The 18,309-nt window shown below is 48.3% G+C and overlaps 1 protein-coding gene across 17 annotated transcripts in view; it reads right to left on the bottom strand.

Moving 5' to 3' along the window:
* TRIM9 (tripartite motif containing 9) overlaps positions 1 to 11,097 on the bottom strand; it is a 128,614-nt gene extending 117,517 nt beyond the window's left edge. For 16 of the 17 annotated variants that reach the window (XR_012159620.2, XM_073350165.2, XM_073350169.2 and 13 more), the window contains exon 1: positions 10,258 to 11,074. Coding sequence is in view for 16 of the 17 variants with exons in the window: in XM_073350165.2 (XP_073206266.1) it covers positions 10,258 to 11,058 (801 nt within the window). In the remaining variant the exon portion in view is untranslated. Of the gene's footprint in view, positions 1 to 10,257 lie in introns of all 17 variants that reach the window. The other variant, XM_073350161.2, reaches the window with a different exon arrangement.
* Between the last annotated feature and the right edge of the window lie 7,212 nt (positions 11,098 to 18,309).

Raw genomic sequence — 18,309 nt, 5'->3', positions numbered from 1 at the left:
CAGCTGAGCATCTGCCTCCAGGAATCAGAAAGAAAAATGAAGGGGTCGGGAATGAAGTTAGCCATTGGGAAGCAAGAATGAAGAGGCTGTGGGAAAAAAAAAACACAACAACACCGGGATTCTAGTAAAACGCTGAGGCTTGGGAAAGTGCAGATTCTAGCCTCTCTTGTTTTAATAGCGAATGCTTTACTTCGCAAATGCAAATACAGCTTTGTCTGCAAAGCGACTCCTCGGATCTTTCCCATGAGCATCATGTGTTAAGGGAATCCCTCTAGAGCCCGTGACTGTGTGTCACAAGACAGCAGTTACCTACAAAAGCTTCTTTCTCCAGCAGATGACATAAAGCTGGGCCAGGCAAGTAAGTTAATTAATAACGCTGTCTTCCATTCAGTACCTTGACTCTGCCGCCTGCTCTGACTCTTACTGTCCCTAAGGCAGATACTAGTGTGTAGGAAGCATTATTCACTTTCTATTTGTGCAGATGAGCAGAGCAGCAGGCAGAAAATTAAGTTCACAAGAACTTTCATTTCATGACTCATAAAAGATTAGCTCTTCTTTGCATCACTTGCCTCATCTGTTCCATCATCATCCTGGATCAACAGATATCCAGATCACACATTAGTCAATTAGCCTCTCCCTACTGACAGCCTATAAAAGATTGGAGTGTCACTTGTGAAGCCCTTGTTTTGTTACTGTGAGCCATTAAAATTGCCATAACCTGAGACTCCCCAGATGATGCAGGGGCAAAGATCCACCATCAGACAAGAGGGCTACCATGGACTTGTTTTGGGAGGTGAAATTCTCTCCTGGGCAGATCAACCAGTACAAGGCCCATCACCACTTAAAATCCCACTTGAAACCTATGATCTAGGGCCCAATCCAACTTCCAGTGAAATCAGTGGGAGTCTTTTCACTGAGTGCACTGGGAATTGGATCCGTCTCCTAATCTGCTCCGTTTTCAGAGTCATGGGTGGACACTGGTCCCGTTCAAGATCTATTGGCTAAAAACGCAAAAGCAATTTTAAAGAGATAGATGTGGAAAAAATGACAGCCCATCATTCCTGTTGCTTCGCTCCCCACCCTTAGGGGAAGAAGGGTGTTACCTCTTGTTCATTAAAATTGAGCCTGGATCTAAACTCAGAGCTCTTGCTTAGTTTTCTAGGGAAAATTGTTCAAAACAGCTACATAGAGAAAATGCAATTCTAAAAGCCCATTGCAGAACTCTGAGGGTAGGTTAGAAATGCCAGCTCTCAACACTGGCTCAAACTCAGCGGCACTGCTCACAGAGCACTGTGGCGCTCAGCACCAGTAAGGGTGGAAACGTTTGGTTCACCCGGGTGGTGGGGGCTCCCGTCAGCAGGTCTCTCTCACTTGTGAGCGATGTTACACTGAACGCCTGAATGATGCGGTCGTCAGAATACATCAGGGAGGGAGAAGAGCTGTTTCAGTAAAGAACAATGTTGGCAGAAGAACAAATGGGGATGAATGGACCCTGAGTAAATTAGGCTGGAAATCAGAAGAAGGTTTCTAACGGGCAGAGGAGTGAGGTTTTGGGACGGCCTCCCCATAAGAGGAGCGGGGGCAGGAAACCCTAACTGGTTTTAAGACAGAGCTTGATAAATTTATGAACAGGATGGTACGCCGAGGTTGCCCATGATAGCTGGGACTGGACTGCATGACCAGGAGGTCCCTTCCCATTCTACACTCTTATGGTCTTACAGGGATGATCCTCTGATGCCAAGTCACATCAGGAAGAAAGAGATGATGGAGGAGAAGAAGATAAGACCACGTTGATGTGCCTGAATGGCTGGGGAAGTTGCATGGCGTATTCAGGTACCCAACTCATAGCATACATTGGCTGTTTGTTGAGCTGCTTAGCTTGCACTATTAAAAACAAACAAATAAAAAAAAAAAAAAAAAAAGGGTGTGGAATCCGAAGGAGGGGATGTGACATCTAATTTGATCTCTGCTGTACCTCTGTCTTAGTTCCTTTCTGCTCTTCTTGATACCCCAGCAACACACTAGACTCCAAAAGGGCCTCCTGCTAAGTCCAAGTGTGTCGACTGAAATTTCAGCCCAGCCGACCCCAAAAGATCACTGCTGCAAGTCAGCAGTGAGATTTCTAATTCCAGCAGCAGGAACAGAACTGTGCCAAGCCATGCAGCAAGGGTCTGCCACAAAAGCCCCCTTTTTTCTTCCAATTCCCTTCCTGTATCTTTCTTTCTGCCAGTCGTGTGTATCCTGATTTGTTGCAAATGGTTGTGTTTGTGAATAAGCCATAAAATTTGATCCGGATGCCAGTGTATTTGCACTGCAAGTGAGTCATCAAATATTTCAGTGATCTCCTGTGGCAGTTTCCTGCATGCTATGTCAGGGCAGCTGAATCCCTTAATTGTATAAAGGATGAAAAACAAATCTCTGGGTTGCACTAATGTGGGTTGTGACGGGGCATTTGGGACTAGGGCTAACATATAACAGATCTTTCCGCCACACAAATTAGACTCCCGACAATGACATTCCTACCCAATAAACCCCAAGCAACCCGAATAACGCCCCCAAACAACACTCAAACAAATCAACACAAAACAAGTCCATCTAAAAAGACAAAAACAAAAACACAACCCCAAGGAGAGTTTTTATCTCAAAGAGGAAGAAGTGCCAGTGACCTCATTGAGTCCACTAGGGATTTTGCTATTGCTGTTGATACTATAGTGAGGGGCAGCAGGCTAAAACCCTTAGAGAGACAGAAATAACCATGCCAAGGCCTTTTCAGTGACTAACTCAGGAAACCTGTAAACATATTTAATCCTTGGCAAAAGTCTGTGTTGGCATTCTTGTGGTATAGCCTTTATACTGTGGTTCTGTCTTGTCTATTTAGACTGTAAGGTCTTCAGGGCAGGGACCGCCTACTACGCCATCTGTACAGCACTTTGCACAATGGGCCCTGTAGTGGGGCAGCAGCCCCACTCCTGAAGAACAGGGATTAAAAAGCAGCCCTGAAGAGAGCTGCAGCTGTGAAAGGCTAGGCTGACTGGGGGAAGCAGTCACAGCTGGCCCTAGAAAAGGGCTGTGAGCCAGGAGCTGAGCGAGTCTCTCTAGCTCTGGAGGGAGAAGGACCTGGCTGCCTGAGAGAGAAGGGTACCCGAGGCAGAACAGTGCTGGGGAATAGGGCAAGGGAGCTGGGGAGCTCCAGCCTGGTAAAACCCCAGGCTGAGGCCTTGGTAAAGGCCCAAAAGGTACTGGGGCTGCAGAGGGGCAGCCCAGGGATAGGCAAAGGCAGCAGGTCCTAACCCCTTGCCAATGACGAGTGGCCATTACAGACTGCAGTCTGCCCCAGTGAGCGGGGGCTACATGATGGGCAGTAGCCACTGAGGCAAGGTGGGTTTAGAGGGTTGGGGGTTTCCCTGGGAGGGGAGACCCACAGTGTGGGGGTACTGCGAGGGCAGAACCCAGGATAAGGGGCACCCGGGTCTGGGAGGGACACTGGGCCAGTGGCAGGTGAGACACTGGCCGGGAGGAGGCGCTCCATATGCTGGAGAGCTAATTCCCAAGATGACCAGCAGGAGGTGCTGCGCCGGGTCACCAACTTTGCTACAGGCCCCCATGCTTGGTTGGCCCTTACGCACTGCTGTAATAAACACGATTAATAATAAATAAAATAAATAATAATAATGAATAACAAACATTATACTCTCAGATTTCCCACGGAGATCAAGAGGAGCTTGGGAGGTGCAAGGATTAGTACTTAGACCCATGTTGTGGTTTTCCCTTTGACAGAACAAGTCCAGAGAGCAGCATTTTTTGTATATTTTTAAAATGAGGATGTTTCAGACTGTAAAGCCATTTTCCTCTATGTTCGCATGAAGGCGTTTTCAACAGCTGCCGTGGAAAACAGAACAGCTAAGAAAAGGATTTTCTCTCTTTATCTGTGTGCACTTTCAAAGTCACTGCTCTCTGAAATATGTATGGTTAAATGTGCCCCAATGCAGCTAGTGTTTTGAAATAATCATCTGAGAGAACGATGCATTCAGCCCGCTTTCACGGGATGGTGAAAAACTGGGTCACTCATTAAAGAACTGTATAGAGGGAGCTGGTTGATCTCATTCCTAAGTAAAGCATACTGTATTTAACAGCAATTGCATGGGCGTATCGATATATAAATATTGCTTTCAAGGCATTCTTCGTTCATCATAGATTTAACCAATGATCATGTTAATCTTTTATTAAAATTAATGATAATGTAGTGCAAAGTATATTTTGCATGTATTATAATTATGCAGGTGGTTCACAATGTATAGGCAATCTTTGTCATTCCTTTTTGCAAGCTTCAGAGCGGCATTTGAGCCAATAATCCATCTCTGTCACAGCAAAATGACTAAGCAAATAGGAACAATATTTCTTAGTCTTTGAAAGTAGCTCTTTTAGCCAGGCTTGGTTGCGTTTAAGGGTCTGATCCTGTGAGGGTCCCCTAGAAGGGGCCGCTGGAGGTCTCTTGGTACCTTCCCCGAGGCACACAGCCCCCCTGCATGATCAGACCTATGGCTATACTGCAGCTGGGAGGTGTAATTCTCAGCTCGGGAAGCGTACGCATGCTAACTCTAGTGCACTGAAAATAGCTACAGGGGCGTTGGCAGGCTACAGGGGCGTTGGCAGCAGCTCGGGTACAAGCCCAGCTGAAATCCTAGGTACATACTCAGGGAGCTACCCCCAGCTGCCATGCTGCTATTTTTAGCATGCTAGCTGGAGCAGAGCTAGAGCATGTATGTCTAGCCATGCTGGGAATGACACCTCCCAGCTGCAGCACAGGTGTGCCCTATGCGTAAATAGTTGATGTTATTGATTTATTGTGATGTATGAGATCTCAAAGGCACTGACCCATGCTCTGGCTTCTCTGTCATAAATTCAATTACACAACCATACCCCCACTCAAATGCCAGCTAACAGACGATCCCCTCCTGCCCTAACACATCCCCAGAGGAAAACAACACTAAACCCCTCTCGGTCACGGCAGGCAGCTCAGCAAGCCCTTCAAATACCTGCAGACACTTCAGATGACTCAGGAGAAAGCACGATTTAACATTCTGATTCAATTCTCCAGGAGAAGAGGAAATGTGAATGAGAAATGATAACTTCAAACAGCATTAAAATCCAATTGTGTGCGCTCGTGTGGCACCGAAGACAAGACTTTACAGAGCAAGAATTCTCCACTAGAGTTTTATTTTAAAAGGACATTAAAAATGAAGACACACTAGAAAAGCCAAGCCTAATCAAGAGAACAAAAGCCCCAAAGACTGTATGTGTATGCTTAAACTTTAAAGTCACCATGACTGCGCATTTGCTTAAACTTAAGCACATAATTCAGCGCTTTGCTGCATCAGAGCTAAAGAGCACCAGAAGATAAGGGGTTAACTGGGATAGGCTCAGAGCCAAACCATAATGAAAAAACCTCTTACGCATGATGCTCTATTGTTTTGCAGACATTTACATGCATGATTTGGGGGGGTAAGGTCCTCCACTCCTGTGTATCAGCAAAGCTCCATTGACTTCAAAGGAGATGTATTGATTTACCCCAGCTGAAGATCTGGCCCCAAAGGGTCCTCCATGTGAAAACAGGATGCTCTTGATAAATTAATAGACAATTCTCCTCAATGGGAAAGAGCTGTTTCTCTCACCCACTGTAAAACCTAGCACAACACTCACAGTAGTTGAGGGCTCACGGCATATTAACACACTGATGGACCACAACATGCAGAAGAGTTTCATTAGTAGATCTATATGTTAGTCAGGCTGTAAGATGCAGCAGCAGGATGATACAGACATCAAAAGATCAGTGTGAAAACTACTAGCTGCTATCAATAATATTACATTCTTATTTAATTTTTATTTTTCTATAATTGTGAAGGATAATATCGATGTTTACTTAAGCATTTTTTTCCTATTTTTGTAGATTTAAATGTCCACAATTGCAGGAAATTATGGGGAGGGACAGAACATCAGCCAAGGAAGTGGTCAGACAATAACGATTTAATGACAGTAGATGTTGAAAATTCAACAAGTTAAAGCTTTATAACCATTGAAATATACACACAACATCATATGTCCAAATATACAATGCAAGTACCCTTAAACCAAACTCTAATAAATTCTCAGGCAGCAGGTTTCTTACTCTGCCTATCTGTAAATTTTGATTATCGATGGAAATATTTGTTGTCGGTGTGTGTGTGTGGTGAAATCGATGTGTACTGACATTTACCAGTCAAAATCTAATCCTTCCAAGCCTAATAATATTGTACTTAAAATGCAGCCATTGCATCCCAGCCGTAGTAACACTGCAGCTCTTTGAATGCCGGAAGAACAATCCTCCTTCCAACACACGTACACTATTGCCTAGTGTAGCACAAGCCTTTAATTCCTTTTCCATTCGGAACAGCACAGCTGTCAAGCGAAGTGACAGCCTGTCAGCAAGGAGAACGCCCCCCACCCCCATGCCCAATTTACAGAGAACTGAATTACAGCACAGCAGTCCTGGTGTATTCTCCACAGGGCTGTTTGCCTCCATATGTTGTGTCAAAACACAACATGAATAAATGAAGATGTTCCTGGAAAGTATTTCATTAGGGGTTGGGAGAGATGGGCACACATGTCAATATCTCTTACATCACACCTACTCCTTCCAACGTGCCCCACCCTCTAGCTCCTGTTTATTACAGAGGGACAATTATTTCAACGTTAGCCCGAGTAACGAGGCTGTGCTTTCATGGTTCATCAGAATACACATTTCACTGAGCTCTGTCTGCCTACATCCAAGTCACTTCTGCCCTAGTTACCTTAAACGGGAGGTCACCAACATACATCTGAGCAGGCATGGTATGGTATTTACCAGCAGTGGATTTACCAGGTCAAATAATGTTTTGGGTTTGTTTTTTTTTAATCGCTCCAGGAAAACCTAGTTAGTCTCCATTTACGGCATTTTCTATTTTAAGAACTGTTTTGTTAATGCACACCCCATTACACTTCGTTTTAGGTACCTATTCCAATTGTGGTTACATATGGCTGCGGATCAATTTAGGGTTGTGCAAAGAAAAAAGTTAAACTGCAGTAGACATATTTAATATATATGATTATAAACCTGAGCATCAGAATGTCTGTGTACATTTCGGTTTGGTATTTTCTTAAGGAGGTTATAGGTGTCATGACTCAGATGTCAGTTTTCAATATTTTATCAACAATAATCAAAAACATGGAATTGACAATAATGCAGAGCAGCCATCAGAAACATGCAGAGTTGCAGATTACCACTCCAGGTCCTTTTGGCCACGCAGCATCCTGTAGCAGAAGACCAACTTTGATGTAGCGGATAGACCAAGCCTATTCCTCAGTTTTGAATGGATGTATCCAACGTTTGAAAAGATTCGTTCTATGCCCACTGAATTTGCTGGACCACCAGTTCTATGAAGTCAGATGGAATATCAGCATTCTTCAAATACTTCCATCATGTTACAGGGGAAACTTTTTCCTTGATAGTGGATGAAAACATTGATTTTGGATATGGAGTTTCTTCTACTTTAAATGCAAGTAAATATGGCAGAAAGTCGGGATTTTTGCTGAGCAACCACTGCCTGGCAATTTCTTCTTGTTCAGCTGACAATTTCTTCATCCAAAATATGCAGGAGTTTGGTCAACATGTGTACAGGAGTAATGGCCTCATGAAATCGCTTTTGTACTTTTGCTTTGTGTGCTGCAAGATCTTCATTTATCAGTAGATCCAACCATATTTCGCATGCAACAGCAACTGCTGATGTGTCCCTTTGGAGTGTGTCAAATGCCCCGGCAATTGGTTTCAACTGATTGATCAAGTTCTTTGCTTCTTGGTAAATACCTTGATTAATTATACTGACCACTCTCTCCAAGTTCTGCCTCATGATCACTCACAATCCTGAGATAATGTGGCTGATTTTTAACGTATGTTTCCAGACATGTTATTTGACTGTTCCATTGTGCATCACCAGGGATTTGGGGTTGTACAGATCCTTGGCATTCTTTTAACCAGGCTGCAGGCTGATGGTGATTAAGAAAATACTTTTGTAAATCTACAACACGTGTCACCAAAGCACTTGGGGTAAGGTCTTGTCCAAGTAGATTGAGTCAATGTGATGCACATCCATACGTAACTAATGTGTCGTCATCTAGTTCCAAATCACTTCTGATACTTTGCATCGTTCTCTCATTGTCTGTCAGGCAGCTCTTAACACCACAACCATACAGTTCATTGGCTAAATCCTTGGCTTCTCTTGCCAGTGTAGCATAGTACTTTCCAGTCTTCTTATTACTTCCAGTATCAACTGCGGATACATAAACCACAGTTTTCCCTGTCTGCACCCAGTTCGCTATCACTGGGTCACTGTGCACATTACTCCAGCCATCTTGTATTAACATAACTGCTTTTCCATGTAATTCATGGCATGCTTCCACCCTCAAACCATCAGTAACGGTGTCTAATAGTTCACCTGCCACCTGCTTTCAACTGGGTGCTTTGTAGCCTGGCCTTAGGCAGCAGATCATTGCTTCAAACGTTGGATGCTCAATAACAGAAAAGGGAACATTACAGCCATAAAAAAATTCTGCAATTTTCAAATCTTTCGTTTCAGTTCTGGAGTTGGTTTTGTCACCAACAAATGCCTTCATGGTTGAAAAACCGTGGCACTTCCTTCTCGTTGTCTTTGGCCAACCTGGATCTGGCTTTCTTTCCATGTGCTTGGCAATGGCAGTGCGGTTTTGTCAATACCCTTTGTCCTTAGCAGCTGATTCTAATACTCGCACATGTTTAGCCAAAGTCAGTGGTTCCGGTATCTCATTGTTCTTTTCGCTGCATTTTGCAAAATGTTTCCTCATACGGTCCGCCTTCCCACTCACTTTTTCTTTGCAATTTCGGCATCTAAGACTCTCTGTGCCACCTTCCTGAACTCTCTCAAAATAACCATGAATCGGGTCAAGCGGTCTTCCACCTTTGCGCATCTTGAAATATTTCAACGTGAGTCACGGTACTCACATTGTTCAGCTCCAACACTTGCATTCCAGCCAGCCAGGTCGAGAGAGAGTACTGGACTGGGCAGTACCTTTGGCAGTTTACCTCAGAGAGAAACTTCTCAATCTGGGAATCCCCCTTCTTTGTTTACTAAACAAACAGCTAATTTGCACTGCTGAACACAGAAGGGGAACTCCCAGATTGAGAAGGTTCTCTTTGAGGTAGCCAAGACAACAGCACTCAGCTTTAAGTAGAGGCTCTTTGGGGTTTTATTTTATTCCCTTTCATTAGAACTAAACAGACCAGATTACTGCAAATCCAGTATCAGATTGTTAACTATTTTTCAGTCATTTTCATTCATGTATTCTAATAAAATCCCAGGTTCTGGGTTTAAACTTTATTCACCAGCTCCCCGGCCAACTCTGCATCCCAGTCCTGGATTAAAAATGAATTTCTCAGCATGGGGGGAGGAGTGGGAATCGCAGCCCCCTCTCAATATTCTGCTTCATTACAGGAGTCTCCTAACCCGCCCTTTGCCAAAGAAGGTGCATTATGAAGTGGGAGAGCACAAGAAAGCAGCTGATCCGTATACAGTAAAGCATGTAGCCAGGGAGCTGCCTACCCTTTCCCAACCTTCCTCCTCATCTCCCCCCAACTCCAGATGACTGAGGGTACACAGAGATGCACAGCCCACACATAGCCCTTTGCGTCAAGCCTTGGCACTCTGCGCCCCAGGAGGCCTGCACACTTGCCCTTTGCAAACCTTCATGCCCTGTTACCTACCTGGCCGGTACTCTGAGCAGATGCATCTGCCCACCCTAGGCCAGCCCCTGCTGTGCTTACCCCTTCCTTAGCCAAAAACCCTCTCTGAAGTCCAGGGGAGCCTGGGGAAGGATGAATGCCTGCAGGCAGCACCAGCCCGGCTGCTTATGGATAAGGCGCAAGAATTACATTGGGGTGCACTCTCCCCCCCCCCCCATCTTCTGCCCATTTCAGAAAGAAAAAGGCCCCGGTTCACAGCGCTGGGGCTAGCAAGGGCAGAGGGGACACCAAGCACGCCGGTGCCTAGACACCACGGAGACGGGCGCCACAGAACAGCCCCGGGGGGAGGTGGACAGACAGACCGGCTCCATAGACCGACCGACCCCCCCCCCCCAGGGCTGGCTCCCAGCTGCAGGTCTGAGCCCTGCCCCCCCCCCGAGCAGCCCTTGGCCACCTCCGGCGGCCCTCACCTTGTGCAGCTTCCACATGGCGCCCAGGGCCTTGACCTCGTGGCTGGAGTGCTTGCCCTCCTCCAGGCACTGGTAGCACACGGGCATCTTGCACGGCACGCAGTACATGCTGTGGTTCTCCAGCTCGTGGTCCGTGCAGGTGGAGATCTTGCGGGGGCTGAGCCGGCGGCTCACCCGGCCCTGGGCCGGCGGCACCAGGCGGTGCTTGGCCAGCGGGCCGCGGGGCGGGTGGCAGCGCAGCCGGCAGGGCTCGCAGTAGAAGACGTCGCACTGCTCGCACATCGCCGTGGCCTCCCTGGGCGCCTTCTCGCACAGCTGGCAGCGCAGCGCGGCCGCCTTGCTCTGCTGGTAGCGGTCGATCACCCCCTCCAGCACGCGGTTCTTGGGGAAGCCGCGCAGCCCCCGCTCGTCCAGGATCAGGCTGCGGTGGCACTGCGGGCAGGTGAGGCAGGCGTTGCGGGGCGCGGGGGCCAGGGCGGCCGGCGGCGGCGCGGCCGGCGGGAAGACCCGCACCCCGTTGGGCGACTTCTGGCAGGGGGTGGTGGGCGCGCTGGCGAAGCCGCCGTAGGAGCCGTAGCCGCTGTCCGCCTCGCTGTACAGGCTCATCTTGTCCAGGTCCAGGTAGTCGTAGTCGGAGACGCCCGAGGCCCGGCGGCTCTGCGGGGACTCGGCCTCGGGCGTCTGCACCAGGATGTTGCGGGCGCAGGCCTGGCACAGGCTGTGCGAGCAGGGCAGGATGAGGGGCTCCCGGTAGAAGGAGCCGCACACGGGGCATTTCAGCTCCTCTTCCATCTCTTCCATCGGCGGCGGCGGCGGCGGCGGGGAAGGGCGCGGAGCGGAGCCGGCGCGGGCGCGGGGAGAGTCTTTGCGCAGCGCCCTGGCCAGCGAGCGCCCGCTCCGCCCGCTCCGCCGCCGCTCCACTGCCGGCCCCGGCCGCGCCGCGCGCCGGCTCCGCTCCGCGGGGCCCGCCCCATTGGCCGCCGCCGGCCCCGCCCCCCGGCGCCATTGGCTCGGCCCGCCCGCCAGGCTCCGCCCCTGCAGACTGCGGGGTGAGAGGGGGGCGCTGCGGGAGAAGGGGCGGCGGCGGCGGGAGCCAGCGGCCCCCGCGCGGGACTCTCTCCGGGCCTCAGTGTCCCAATGGGCCCCTCCGGTTGGGCTGCGCCGGTCTGGCTCTGGCTGTGCAGCGCCGCGCACAGTTGGGCCACTGGCTCAGCTGCGGCCCCGAGGTGCCCTTGTCCTATGCATAAGGGCCCCCACCTTCAGCCTGCCCCTTCCTCCCTCCCGTCTGCTCCTGAGCCCCCCCCCCGGGCCCAGGCCCCTGCGCCTTCTGCGACCTAAAGTTGGCAGCCAGCCCCACTGTGCTCTGCAGCAGCCTAGGGCCATCCCTTCCTTGGACAATTGGGCAGGGGGAAAAGTGGTCATCTGGTACATAGCCAAGACAACAAAATCCACTCTTCATAAGCCTCTTTATGAGCAAGGCATAACAATCCCCTCTGGTCGGGATGCTACAGCACCCTCCAGAGAAGGTGACATACTCCACCGGGGCAGGATTGTCTCTCTTCATTATTCCCCCTTGTTTTCAGACACTGGAGCTGAGACAAGCTTAGTACAAGTCTTAAAGTCTCTGGGAGAGAGGTCTCCTGGGCTCCCCTGTTAGAAGTAGACATAGGGACTACAAAGGTCCCTGAACCTAAGCTGGAAGCACACCCAGAGCAAGTCTAGCACTGTACGTGTGTATGTGTGAATCTCTCCTTATTGGGTAGCTGTAGTCTGGTGTTAGACACAACAGAACACTTCACTGGAGTTTCTCAGGAAAGCTCCCTCGGTGAGCATTTGCAAAATAATGTTAACAGTTTTGCTTCTATCTTATTGCTGAGCTGTGTTAATTTCCTCTAGATATTATTGCAAAACATGCACCTTGAAATGCTTCTCTAGTAAGATTCCCTATAAATAGCTGTGTACAGCATTGATTTACTGGGTGAAGAAATCTATAGGGTCTGGAGTAGGGAGGAAACTAATGGTTTCAAAATGCAGAGAACAAAAGTGGAATTTCATTTAAAAAGTGTCTTGCAACCTTTGCATGCTCTGACTTTTATAACTTAAAGCACTTACCGATTGGGGCACTGCCAATGTGTTTGATAAAAAAGGTAAGATATATGGAGAGTTCTACATTCTTGCAATGAATATGTTTTTCTTTAGACTCCCCCCCCCCATATGGTATTTACTGTAGGTCCTATACAAGAATTATATAGTGATACAAAATGTACTAGTCCAGCGGATAATCACAGAATCATAGCAATGTAGGTCTTGAAGAGATGTTGAGAAATCACCAAGTCCAGCCCTCTGTGCCGAGGCAGAACCAAATAAACCTAGATTGTCCCTGATAGGAGTTTGTCCAACACGTTGTTAAAAATCCCCAATGATGGATATTCTACAGCCTGCCTTTGGAAGCCTGTTCCAGAGCTTAACTATCCATAGAGGTAGAAAATTTTTCCTATCTAACCTAAATCTCCTTTGCAGCAGATTAAGTCTATTACTTCTTGTCCTACCTACTGTGGACATGGAGAACAATTGATCACTGTCCTCTTTATAACAGCCCTTCAAGTATTTAAACTTTTAAGCCCTTAACTGTTATCAGGTCCCTCCTCAGTCTTCTTTTCTCAAGACTAAGCATGCCCAGTGTTTTTAACTTTTCCTCATAGGTCAGGTTTTCAAAACCTTTCATCATTGTTGTTGCTCTCCTCTGGACTCTCTCCAATTTGTTCACATCTTTCATAAATTGTGGCACCCAGAACTGGACACAGTCCTCCAGCTGAGGCCTCACAAGTGCCCAACAGAGTGGGACAATTACCTCCCATACCTTATCATAGAATCATAGAATATCAGGGTTGGAAGGGACCTCAGGAGGTCATCTAGTCCAACCCCCTGCTCAAAGCAGGACCAACCCCCAGCTAAATCATCCCAGCCAGGGAGTATTTTCCCCGGGGGCGTGTTGGTGCATCTCCTTGCACAGATTGTACCCTTTGAGCTGATGGAATGTTTTCTTTTTCCATCTTCCCATTTTATGTATTCTCTGCACAATTTCTCTGGACAACTCTAGGAAGAGTATAATTGGGAAACATAACATGAGGTGATCAGAGGATGTTCAGTCTGAAAGAACATCTGGTGCAGCCTCAACTTTCACTAAAGCGCTGGTAATCAGACTCCCATTCAGACCAGACGTATAGTTTGGCTGGTGGGAGGTAACATGCCCCCTGGACTGCCCGTCCATCACAGCACTGGCTAAACAGTGATTCTGAATTTCCATCTGATCTGGGGAAACCTGTTCTTCTTCCTCAGTGATCTTTCCCTGCAAATGTTTAAGGGATTGCACTGGTCAAAACAGGAGCAGTCTAAGCCATTTTACTGTGCAGGGCAGAAATAGGTTTTGGCACCTCCCACCCGAACGACCAAGCCAAAAAAAAAGAGAAGAAAAGGAAAGAAAACCACCACAATTGACCCATGAGCGGAATAAAAATGTCTGGCCAATCAGAGTGGAGCAAAAATAAATAAAAAAGCTAGTCTGGCGTTCCCTGGAAGTCGCCTCCCAGGGTGACTACCTGGCTTTCCTGTCCCTAGAACCGGCCTTGGGTCAAAATCAAACTCATGATATCATGGCAGGGCCTTGTCAGTGCTGGAGCATCCTCGAGGGAGCTGGAAGTGGCAGGTTGCAGGGAACTGCTTTCGTTAAGCTCTTTCCTCGTGAATAAAATGAATGCACGGGGGTTTGTCTCAGAGTCCCCGAACTCTCTGTCTCCACTTCTCTGTCTCCATGGCGGAAACAGGCCTGGGTGTAAATGAGAATCTGTCTCTCTGTAGCCTCTGGGCCCTGTTATCATTATAGAGAAGTTCCCTACACTCCCCCTTGTGCTTTGTCCTCCTTGTTATGTCATGTTTGTGAGCTTGTGGGGCAGAGACTGTGGGCCACGTCTTCAGGTCTGTCAAAGCTGGAGACAGAGGTGGTCTCACCATCTTCAGGGCTCTTGGGAACAGGTCGGGAACCTGGCACAACTTCAATCAGCCTCAGGACTGGCTCTGTAACTGGCACCAGCTGGTATAGGCTCCTAGAAGCTTTATCCTGGTGGGAGTCACTGGAGAACTGTGCATTCCAGCCATCCTTGTCCCTTCCTGCAGCATGCCCCCTATGCTGGAGGTTGGAGACAGGAGGTGATGGTATAGCTAGCTGGCTATGCCAACTGGGCATTTCTTCAACCCGGGGGCATCTCCAGCTGCCCATTTCAGAAATCTTTAAGTTGTCCAGCAAGCGCAGAGCAAAGGGGATTTAACACCTTTTGCATGATATAAAATAATAACAAGGCACTGAGGGTTGTGTATAGCAGAATTACACACAGTGGATTGAGAGATTCCGCCTGTAAAATTTCCTGGACAAAGGGAAGGAGAGGAAAGTGATTGCCTCTATTGCCCACAGGTACACTCTTTCGAATGATTTCTGAGCTAATGATCTTGCTTTCCAAGCTAAGTGTGAAAGAGGCAGGGCATGTGGTGGGGTGGGGAGTGGCAGCCCTTAGGAAATCGGTAAGATACTCCCATCGGATACTGGAGCAAAAAGCAGCGTGAAGCTGAAGGCTGTCTGTCGCCAATTAATCTGCCATCTCCATCTGCAGTAAGACGATCAGTCTCTGCCCGTCTGTGAAGAGATGCAGCCCATTAAAAGTCTCCCGGCAGGTAAAACTCAGAGCCTGGGTGAGCCGCCCCCAGGATTTTATGAAGTTGATAGATCAGCTGATGGCAATGTTGCTGGTCGTGTTTGAAATCAGAATGGGGCATCTCTCCCTCACCCAGTGATGGAAGCTATTTAACAGCCAGCTCTTTAGCACCCATTCCCTTCTTAAGGAGTGAGATGAAAATCTTGCTTAAATGCCCAGATATTTGTTTTTAAAAATGAACCTCCTGGTGTGTGTATTTAAAAATCAGGGAGAAATTCCATAAAGGGAGAATCACATCCAAAATATAATGTGGGGTTTTGCAAGGCTTAACGGCGATCAACTAGCATCAAGAGGCTGCATTGCTTTTCAGGGAGCAAGCCTTTATCATGACTGAAGGGGAAAGCATGTGTCCTTGCGTAAGCTCTAAGACACTGTATAGGGACGCCAGGCTCCTCTGGGGACTCACAAGCCGGTTACAGTCTTTCAAAGTTGGCCATTTTGAATTTCAAAAATGTGAGTGTCCAAAGTTGAGAGAGAAAAAATGTCATCCCTTTGCCCTGCTCCTCCCGCTCTCTTCTCCAACGACTCCAGCCAAGTCATTCTGGTGGCAGATACTTCAATGCTCATGTCGGGCAGTGACTGTGGAGTCAGAGGCCATGTCTACACTCCAAAGTTACGTCAACTGAAGTCGATGTAATTAAACTGCTGTTGCGTGACCACACAACACTCCTTCTGTCGGTGGAGCGTGTCCACAGTAGGTGCTCTTGCATTGACAGAGAGAGCAGTGTCCCATGGGTAGCTATCTCACTGTGCAACTCACCACCATCTGCCGCTGGGAGTTCTGGGAAGGGATCACAGTGCCTAATGGGGCGGGCTCACCATCCCGTGATGCAGTTTTCTGCGTCCCATCATTCTATGGGCTTCTGACTACCTTTCGTATTGCTTTTCAACAGCTCCTGTAAACTGTGTGCCTGCCGTCTCTGCCTGGAAGCACGGATCCTGCACTGCTCTCCAGTCTTGTGATGAGTGTTATGAACACAACATGACTGATCCTACAGTATTTCATGAGCTGCAAATCTGATGATGACACCGTGGTGTCTGCCCTGCTGTGCACCATGAAAAGGAACAATTCCAGACTGCTGTTGGCATTCATGGAGCAGCCACACAGGGTGGACCATCATTACTGGGCTCAGGAAACAAGCACTGAGTGGTGGGATCACATTGTGATGCAGGTAAGGGATGATGAGCAGTGACTGCAGAACTTTCAGATGCGCAAAGCCACCTTCCTGGAACTGTGTGCAGAGCTTGCCCCCCTCTTCTGGCGCAGGGACACCAAATTGAGAGCTGCCTTCCCAGTGGAGAAGCGAGTGGCGATCGCTGTGTGGAAGCTGGCAACTCCAGACTGCTACAGATCAATCGCAAATCAGTCTGGAGGTGGGAAGTCCACCGTGGGGGTTGCAGTCATGTAAGTGTGCAGCGCCATTAATCACCTCCTGCTACGGAGGACGGTGACTCTGGACAATGTGCAGGAAATAATGGGTGGCTTTGTGGCAATGGAATTTCCTAACTGCAGTGGGGTGATAGGTGGAATGCATATCCCCATTTTGGCCCTAGATCACCTTGTGATGGAGTACAGTAACTCCTCATTTAAAAGTCTTCTTGGTTAATGTTGTTTTGTTGTTACGTTGCTGATCAATTAGGGAACATGCTCGTTTAAAGTTGTGCAATGCTCCCTTCTAACATTGTTTGGCAGCCGCCTGCTTTGTCCACTGCTTGCAGGAAGAGCAGTCCGGTGGAGCGAGCTTGTGGGGGCTCGGAACCAGGGTGGGCCGGCAGCCCCCCATCAGCTCCCTGCTCCCCTAAGTTCCCTGTGCAGCAGCTGCCCAGCAGGCTATCAATTGCCGGCAGTTCAGCTGTCCCTCCCCCCACTGCCATGTGCTGCTCCTGCCCTCTGCCTTGGAGCTGCTCCCAGGTGTCTCCTGCTTGCTGTGCAAGTCGGGGTAAGAGGGATGGTAATGTGAGGGTGTTCCCCTAGCCCCCGCTCCTGCCCCCCGTTCCTTTACCCCATCTCCACAGAGCGGAGGGGACGGGACAGAGCTCAGGACCGAGCTGGCAGCAGCTGCTGTCTCAACTTGCTGATCTACTTAAGAAAGCAGTGTATTTAGAGTGGGGTCAGAGTACTTAAAGGGGCAATGCACGTCTCTCTCTCACACACACAGGGTGTGTGTGTCTCTGTCTCTCTCTGCCATGCTTTCTCCCCTCCCTCCATTCATGCTGCCTTGTAGAGTGTGAGGCTACATTAATAACAACGTGTTAACCCTTGGGGGCTCAACCGAGTGCTAATTCATCATTTAGCAGTAAGGCATTCCCTGGGAAGTGTCCCACCCTCTTCCACCCTCTGACTTCACCACCTCAATCAAGCTTCACAATCATCATTGCTGTGTAAAATATTAAATTGTTTGTTTAAAACTTATACCGTGTGTGTATACATATAGTCTTTTGTCTGGCAAAAAGAATTTCCCTAACCCCCTGCCATTTACATTGATTCTTATGGGGAAATTGGATTCACTTATCCCCATGGTCAGAGCAGCCTGCTGTGCTCTACATAACATTTGTGAAGCTAAAGGGGAAAAGTTTCCGCAGGGATGCAGCATTGAGGTGGATTGGCTGGTGGCTGCTTTTGAGCAGCCACATACCAGCGCTGTTCAATGGGCTCAAAAGGGTGCTGTTCGAATTAGGGGACTGCGGCTGATAATGAGCCCCAGTAATGTGCCTTTCTATAATACTGTGAGCCAGGCATTGCTTCCTTGTACTGTAGTCTGACCCTTGTAATGATTGCTGTGTGTTCATTCACTGTTTCTGCAAATCCACTGATTGGCACTGTGTATAAATTTCAGCAGCAACCACTGTGATTTGTAGACAAATAAAAATTCATTTTCTTTCTATAAGTACATTTTTAATCATCAGCAATACAAAAAATTTCTATTTTCTAAAAGGGACATGACACTTGAGCACTTTTTGAAGTGAGGCTCTCACAGCTGGGTGTATGTCCACCTGTCATTGTGAAACGTGTTCCTAGGGGTGGAGTGCTTGGGGTACTGGGACAGCCTGGGAAGATGAGAGGAATGTGTGTGGGGAGTTTGGGGAAGGAATGGAAGGCAGTTCTGTATGAGCTGCAGAGGGAGGTAAGCATGCATGTGTTCCACCTGCAGCACAATCAGGGAGCTCAGCATGTCTGTTTGGTCCTCCAGAAGCTGTATCATCTGCTCCTGCCCCTGTTTCCTCTCCTGGCTATCCATGCTCAGTCTTTCATTTATAGTCTCTCTCCCTGCTCTCTGCTCGCGAA

The sequence above is a fragment of the Lepidochelys kempii genome, chromosome 6 (genome assembly GCF_965140285.1).
Source record: "Lepidochelys kempii isolate rLepKem1 chromosome 6, rLepKem1.hap1, whole genome shotgun sequence".
Classification (NCBI taxonomy): domain Eukaryota; kingdom Metazoa; phylum Chordata; order Testudines; family Cheloniidae; genus Lepidochelys; species Lepidochelys kempii.
Note: the sequence above shows the minus strand (reverse complement) of the source record. Positions and strands in the feature narration are given on the sequence as shown.